This window comes from Pan troglodytes, chromosome 20 (genome assembly GCF_028858775.2).
Source record: "Pan troglodytes isolate AG18354 chromosome 20, NHGRI_mPanTro3-v2.0_pri, whole genome shotgun sequence".
Classification (NCBI taxonomy): domain Eukaryota; kingdom Metazoa; phylum Chordata; class Mammalia; order Primates; family Hominidae; genus Pan; species Pan troglodytes.
In genome coordinates, this window is record NC_072418.2 from 26,481,145 (window position 1) to 26,489,908 (window position 8,764).

The 8,764-nt window shown below is 32.5% G+C and overlaps 1 protein-coding gene across 20 annotated transcripts in view; it reads left to right on the top strand.

Moving 5' to 3' along the window:
* ZNF254 (zinc finger protein 254) overlaps positions 1-6,637 on the top strand; it is a 93,570-nt gene extending 86,933 nt beyond the window's left edge. For 19 of the 20 annotated variants that reach the window (XM_063801460.1, XM_063801456.1, XM_054672879.2 and 16 more), the window contains one exon: positions 3,960-6,637. In XM_063801460.1, coding sequence (XP_063657530.1) covers positions 3,960-5,686 — 1,727 coding nt within the window. In that variant the 3' untranslated portion in view covers positions 5,687-6,637. Of the gene's footprint in view, positions 1-2,506; positions 2,818-3,959 lie in introns of those variants that run through there. The other variant, XM_063801473.1, reaches the window with a different exon arrangement.
* The last annotated feature ends 2,127 nt before the right edge of the window (positions 6,638-8,764 follow it).

The following is an 8,764-nucleotide window of genomic DNA, read 5'->3' on the forward strand; positions in this document are numbered from 1 at the left end:
CATCTCAGCACAGTGCAACCTCCACCTCCTAGGTTCAATTGATTCTCATGCCTCAGCCTCCTTAGTAGCTCAGATTACAGGTGCCCGCCATCATGCCTGGCTAATTTTTGTATTTTTATTAGAGATGGGGTTTCACCATGTTGGCCAGGCTGGTTTTAAACTCCTGACCTTAGGTGATCCACCCGCTTGGGTCTCTCAAAGTGCTCAGATTACAGGTGTGAACCACCATGCCTGGCCCCAATTTTTTCTGTTTTATGGCACTTTGCAAACACCAGTCTGTTCTTTGTTTCTAAGAGTGTAACTCCTTCATATATTTCATACAATCTGTCGTTTTGTGGCTGGCTCATTTCATTTTACATAATGCCATCAACACTTATCTTTATAGTTCGTACAATATTTCCTGCTTTTTGAAGACCGAGTGATATTTCAGAATTTTTATATTTCAAATTATATCTACTGAATGATTTGGTGAAAGAAATCTGCCTTGCTTTTACCTATTGGCTTACAGTAACAATGCTGGAATAATTATCACTATGTAAATGACTCCTTATATGACCATGTATGTGAAAGTTTATATATGTGCTGCATTCTATTTTATTAGTCTACTTTTTCACCTTTATACTCATACCAAATTGTTTTAATTCTGTAGCTTTGTAATGTGATTTAATCAAGAACTTTAATGCCTCCAGCATTGTTCCTTTTATTTTTTGAAGATTGTTGGGTACTTTATTGTCTCTTGAGATTCTATATACTTTTGTGGTTGCTGTTCCTGTTTCTTCAAAAATGCAGTGAGGAATTTGAAAAACATTGCATTAAGTCTGTCTGTTGCATTGAGCTGGATGGACCTTTTCACAATATTAATTATTTCAACCTTTGTTTAAAAGCACACTCAAGGGTGTGTTGTTTAATTTCTATGTATTTGTAAATTTTTCAGTTTTTCTGTCTTATTGTTTTATACTCGTACTCCATTTTACTCATAGAAAGTAGTTCATAGAAGTTTACTTTTAAAAATTTTGGTAAGACTTCCTTTTTGGCTTAAGATGTGGTTTATCAAGTAAAATGTATGAGCTATTGAGAAAGAGGTGTATTCTGATGTTGTTGAGGAGTGTTCTCCATAACTCTGTTTGGAATAATTGTTTTATACTGCCTTTAAGTAGTCTGTTCCCTTATTAACATTCTTTCTTGTTTTATTTTTATTACAGAAAGTGTGGTATTAAAATATCTTGCTATAATTGTATTGCTTTGTATGTGTTTCTTCCATTCTGTCAATATTTGTTTTATATATTTGGAACCCTAATGTGAGACACACACACACACACCTGCGTGCGTGCACAAACACATACACACACACAAATATACACAAATTTTTCATAGGTTCCCAGTGAATGAATCTATTATTTTTTGATGTCCTTTGTTTCTTTGGAGTTTAAATTTAAAGTACATTTTATAAAATATTATAATTTTTGACTTAAGATGTAGCTTGTGTAAGATTATTTTGACTGTTTCTGCTCTCATTTGATTAATATTTGCATGGAATGTCTACTTTCTTCCTGCCTCTTCCAGTCTTTTTTTATCATTAGATTTCAACTGACTCTTGTAGAAAGGCAAGATGAATCTCAGTTTTTAAAATATTTTAATAAAACTATTTATTGAAAGTATGTCTCAATTTAAAAGTTAATTTTATATGTATTTAAATAATTTTCTGAAATAGAAAGACTTACTGTTATTTTATTAAGTATTTTATTTGATTCTTGCATCTTTGTCTTTTATTCTCTTTCCATCTTTCTTTGTGTCTTTTTGATATTTGTATTGATAGGCTTTGACTTATTTTGTTTTGTGTATTTATACAAATATTTTTGTGGTACATTGGGGGTTACATATAACCTCTAAAAGATACAACAGCATATTTTAATCTGGTAAATAAACTTAAGTTGCATACAAAAATTTGTTCTTATTATACCTTCCCTCAAATTTGTCATTGATGTTGTTAATTATATCTTTTTATATTGTATATTCATTAATGAATATTTAAAATGTTTTCTATGCTTTTATCCTTCAAATTTCAGAGAATAATTAAAAATGTTTTCTGCACCACTAGGGTAATGCTAAGAAATTTGACTTTTGTGTATTTGCATATTTTTCCCAGAAAATCATGTATTTTTATATGATTCTGTGTTTTTATTGGAATCATGTTATTTTCAGTAGAAGGAACTGTTTTCAGCACCTTTTATATGTAGGGCATATGCATTTCCAATATACTTTTTTAGAATTTGGTTACTTTGGAAGGTTTTTACTTTTTTTATTTGGCAGGACAGATTCGCTGATGGTATTATTCTCAATTAATTAAACCTTTTTTTTTTCACAATTTTTTTCATGACTACATCACACAGTTCCCTTATGGCCTGCAAAATTTCTGTTAACAGTTCACTGACTATCTCATAAGATTATGTTTGTAAATGGCACATCACTTTTTTTCTTTTTCTTTTTCTTTTTTTTTGGAAACAAGAGTGTCACTGTATCCTCCAGCCAGGCTTGAGTATAGTGGTGTGACCTGAGCTCACTGCAAGCTCCACTTCCTGGGTTCAAGTGGTTCTTCAGCCTCAGCCTCCTGAGTAGCTGGGATTACAGGCATGCACCACCATGCCTGGCTAATTTTTATAGTTTTAGTAGAGATGGGGTTTCGCCATGTTGGTCAGGTTGGTCTTGAACTCCTGACCTCAGGTGATCGGCCCACCTTGGCCTCCCAAAGTGCCTGGATTACAGGTGTGAGCCACTGTGCCTGACCTGGCACATCAGTTTTATCTGGCAGCTTCAAAGGTAATCTTTTTGTCTGTGACTTTTGAAATTGTGCTTATGTATGTGTTTGTTATAAATATCTTTTTGTTATTCTAGTTTGTTTGTTGAGCTTTTTTATTTTTACATCTTTTTTTTTTTTTTTTTTACTTTTAGGATCTGTCAGTTTTTTTGTGTATATTTTATCTCCACAATTTCTGTTTTTTGATATCTTAAATATTTTTTATTCTTGTCATTTTTCTGATTTTCCATAGTTGTTTCTGTTCCCATTTTAATCAGTATTATTCAGTTTATTACCAATTATTAAAATTAATGTATACATCTTTTTTATGGTTTCTTTCAGAAAATTTTGTGATATTTTTGGTGGGATTGTATTGCCCTATTTTGTATATATTATAATCCTTGATTGAGATTTAGACATTAAAAAAAGCTACTTGTCAAAATCTTATAATGTAGCTTTGTCATGGCATATTCTGAAAACAATTGTCTTTACTGGTGATTATGAGAGTTTCTTAAACATGTTCTTAGGATATGTGTTGTCTGAAATTTTATTTTTATTATTTAGTTAAGAGAGATTACTCATGTTAATTTGTAGCATCATCACTTGCTACACCTTTTCCATTTCTGTGGTACTGCAGTCTCTCTGCTGCTGTAACATTTTTCTTTGGTCTCAGCAGACTCAAACTCTCATTCCAAAATATACCACCATTTCTTTCAGTACTTTATGTCATGAGAGACAGAAACCAGTGTCAGGAAAAAACCCTAAAAGCCAGAAATGGCAATGATTGTGCCAGTATTTTACCTTTCTTTTAAAACAGAAACCAAGAGTTGGCAATTTACTTGTAAAGACACTATGGTATAGTGGGAAACAGGAAAAGACGTACTGAGTAAATTTAACAGACTTTTCTTTTTCTTCTGTGTGTTTTTTTGCATTGTGCTCACCTGGGACACTGCACACACTTAAATCATTTATGAATCTTCCACAGATGTATTTTGGTCTGTATGTTTTTGTTACATTTATGTCTATGAAAGAATTAGAGCCTGTGGTATTTTGCAATGCCATCTTGTCTATGTAGTTTGTATAATTTTATAGGTAAGATTTTTAAACTATATTCATGTGAGTCTAGTAAGTGGAGTAATTTATTTATTTTTATTTTTTTTTTCAGATATGTGTCCTCATTTTGCTCAAGACCTTTGGCCAGAGCAGGGCATGGAAGATTCTTTTCAAAAAGCAACACTGAGAAGATATGGAAAATATGGACATGAGAATTTACAGTTAAGAAAAGGCTGTAAAAGTGTGGATGAGTATAAGGTGAACAAAGAAGGTTATAATGGACTTAACCAGTGTTTCACAACTGCCCAGAGCAAAGTATTTCAATGTGATAAATATTTGAAAGTCTTCTATAAATTTTTAAATTCAAACAGACCTAAGATAAGACATACTGAAAAGAAATCTTTCAAATGTAAAAAATGTGTCAAATTATTTTGCATGCTTTCACATAAAACCCAACACAAAAGCATTTATCATAGAGAGAAGTCCTACAAATGTAAAGAATGTGGAAAAACCTTTAATTGGTCCTCAACCCTTACTAATCATAGGAAAATTTATACTGAAGAGAGACCTTACAAATGTGAAGAATATAACAAATCTCCTAAACAACTCTCAACCCTTACTACACATGAAATAATTCATGCTGGAGAGAAACTCTACAAATGTGAAGAATGTGGTGAAGCTTTTAATCGATCCTCAAATCTTACTACACATAAGATAATTCATGCTGGAGAGAAACATTACAAGTGTGAAGAATGTGGCAAAGCATTTATCTGGTCCTCAACCCTTACTGAGCATAAGAAAATTCATACTAGAAAGAAACCCTACAAGTGTGAAGAATGTGGCAAAGCATTTATATGGTCCTCAACACTAACTAGACATAAGAGGATGCACACTGGAGAGAGACCCTACAAATGTGAAGAATGTGGCAAAGCTTTTAGCCAGTCCTCAACCCTTACTACACATAAGATAATTCATACTGGAGAGAAACGCTACAAATGCTTAGAATGTGGCAAAGCTTTTAAGCAACTCTCAACTCTTACTACACATAAAATAATTCATGTTGGAGAGAAACTCTACAAATGTGAAGAATGCGGCAAAGGTTTTAATCGATCTTCAAATCTTACTACACATAAGATAATTCATACTGGAGAGAAACCTTACAAGTGTGAAGAATGTGGCAAAGCATTTATCTGGTCCTCAACCCTTACTAAACATAAGAGAATTCATACTAGAGAGAAACCCTACAAATGTGAAGAATGTGGCAAGGCATTTATATGGTCCTCAACCCTAACTAGACATAAGAGGATGCACACTGGAGAGAAACCCTACAAATGTGAAGAATGTGGCAAATCTTTTAGCCAATCCTCAACCCTTACTACACATAAGATAATTCATACTGGAGAGAAACCCTACAAATGTGAAGAATGTGGCAAAGCCTTTAACTGGTCCTCAACTCTTACTAAACATAAGATAATTCATACTGAAGAGAAACCCTACAAATGTGAAAAATGTGGCAAAGCCTTTAAGCAGTCTTCAATCCTTACTAACCATAAGAGAATTCATACTGGAGAGAAACCCTATAAATGTGAAGAATGTGGCAAATCTTTTAACCGGTCTTCAACTTTTACTAAACATAAGGTAATTCATACTGGAGTAAAACCCTACAAATGTGAAGAATGTGGCAAAGCATTTTTCTGGTCCTCAACCCTAACTAAACATAAGAGAATTCATACTGGAGAGCAACCCTACAAATGGGAAAAATTTGGCAAAGCCTTTAATCGGTCCTCGCACCTCACCACAGATAAGATAACTCATTGGAGAGAAATCCTACAAGTATGAATAATGTGCCAAAGCCTAAGAAAACCCTCAATTCTTAATAGATATAAGATTATTCCTACTGGAGAGAAACTACAAACCTGAGAGAGGCACTAATGCTTTTGACAGTACCTAAAACTTTAAAGAAAATCATTCTGCTGAAAAATCCTAGAAATGTGAAGAATGTGAAAAAGCCTTTAAAGGATTGTCACACTTGATTGTAGGTAAGATAATTCATACTGGAGAAAACTACCAGTGTGAACAGTGCGGCCAAGCTTCGACAATGCTCACACCCTATTGCACAGGAAAGCATTTATACTTGAGAAGAAATGTACAAATATAGGCAAAGTAAAAAAGCCGTTAATACCTGAATACCTGCTCACATCTTACTCAAAATTGTAGAGTTCATAGTAAATAAAAGCATTAAAATTCTAATTACTCTCAGAAGATCTGTCAGAAAGTATGTCTTTAAAGTATAGAAGAGCATTTATTTTGAAAAAACATTACACATATGAAGAGGATTGTAATATCTTTACTTGTACCACAGATCTTATTGTACACATTTTATACTAGAGAAAAACCCTCAGGCAGTTGTTAAAATTTTGTTGAACATCAGGGAGTTTAAGAAAACCCTGCAAGTATAATGAATTTGGAAAAACATTTTTTCAAAAACTACAAATTATAAAACACCGAAGTGTTCATACTAAAATATATTTTTGCAGATACATTAAATATGAAAGATATTCAATCCAAAATTAAGTCTATGTAAATATCAGGGAATAATTCACAGTAGAAATATCTAGGGCACTCAAGCTTTAGACATTACACTAAATCAGAGTGCTGAGTATAGAAAATAATACAAACTAAAATTTGTCTAAACATTTGTATATAACTTTAAAAAGTAGCATATTTTTTGGAGGGTTATAATTACATTCGAAGTACTTTTTTTTGAAAATACAGATTTTTAAAAAAGAATAATGTGTTCAACTCTTAAATTCATGCTGTTTCATCATTGCTGTGTATTCATATGTGAAAGCATGTGACTAATTGTTGCTGCATAAAAGACATGAGATTCTTTTTTATTAGTTAGGCATTATTTATGACCTTTTCTATGAAAAGATAAGGACATTAAAATGTAAGATGCATGAGGAAAATTTAGGTAGAGAGGCTCTTTGTGGTTAACTTGTAATATTGAGTGATGCATGAGGTAGGTGTTCAGAATAATATTCCTCTGCATTATTATGAATGAAAAGCATTCTTAATTTTAGTTAAAATTAAGTTAGTCATATGTTATTTTATTAATTGAACTTCTATGAAATAATATGCAGTCTATTTTTAAATTATAAATTATGCGTGAACTTAGCTTTTCAATTCAACATTTTTAACATATTAAATACTATTGTGAATTCAATGAAGTGTTCTTATGCCACTAACTTTAACCTATTCCCTTACTCAAGGATGTAGGTAAAAGATGGTAACAATACACTATTTGGTAAGATAATGGACTGACATCTCTAGCAATCTTTTTTGCCAGTGGCTTTAAATTGCCAATAAGTTAAAGAATATTGTTCCTATAGGTTAAATTTTTATTCTTATTTTCACATTTAAATTTATTTTTCTTAATTTTTGTGGATACATAATATGTGTATATATGTATGCCATATATGGTATATTTTGATGCAGGCATACTCTATATAATAATCACATTAGAGGAAATGAGATATCCATTACCTCTAGCATTTATTCTTTTTATTACAAGCAATTCAATTGTACACTTTTAGTTATTTTTAAATTTACAATGTTATTACAGGGTCATTTTTATGGTCATAATAAAAAATTTTATACAAACATGTAAAATCCATACATTTCTGAGTTCTGAATAAATATTTTTAAAAATTTTAATATATTTTTCTTTGAATATGTGACCTTTGCCTGCAAGCACATATGGACTCTTAGAATTGATTTACATAAAATTAAATATATACTTCTATTAAAGATAAACCTTAGGTGTAAATAAATTATGGAGTATGTTTGTGTGAGTATAAGTTTGAAACTATTTTTAGCAGCAAAAAGAAATACTCGAACAAAATAAATTATTTTAATAAGGTGTCTAATTTACTAGAAAACAAAAATTTTCAAAAATGCTGAAACCAAATCTATGCTATTTGCTTTGTATTGAATTTATTACTGTACAGTCTTTGTGCTTATGATTCAGAATCTCCACATGCAAATTCTGTGTTTTAACTTGACTGGTACTCATGCTAGACTCATAACTTTCTTTTTTTGTTTGTTAATTATTTGTTTGTTTATTTATTTATTTATTTATTTTTGAGATGGAGTCCTGCTCTGTCACCCAGGCTGAAGTTCAATAGTGTGATCTTGGCTCACTGTAACCTCTGCCTTTTAGGTTCAAGCAATTCTCCTGCCTCAGCCTCCCAAGTAGCTGGGATTACAGGTGCCCACCACCACACCCAGCTAATTTTTGTATTTTTAGTAGAGATGAGGTTTCACCATGTTGGTCAGGCTGGTCTTCAACTGACCTTAGGTGATCCACCCACCTTGGCCTCTGAAAGTGCTGGGATTACAGGCGTGAGCCACCACGCCCAGCCTGTGTAATAGTCTTTGAAGTATTCATTATGTGAGCTGGTCTGTAATTATAAGAATATTTTTTTTTAATTTTATTGTTCCATAAGCTATTGGGGTACACGTGGTGTTTGGTTAGATGAGTAAGTTCTTAAGTGGTGACCTGTGAGATCCTGGTGCACCCATCATCCAAGCAGGATACACTTCACCATATAAGTTGTCTTTTATCCCTCCCCACTCCCACTCTTCCCCTCAAGTCCCCAAAGTTCATTGTATAATTCTTGTGCTTTTGTGTCCTCATAGCGTATTTCCCACATATCAGTGAGAACATATGATGTTTGGTTTTCTATTCCTGAGTTACTTCACTTAGAATAACAGTCTCCAGTCTCATCCAGGTCATTGCAAATGCTGTTAATTCATTCCTTTTTGTGGCTGAGTAGTATTCCTGTGTGTGTGTGTGTGTGTGTGTATCCACTCGTTGATTGATGGGCATTTCACTTGGTTCTATGACTTTTTAGT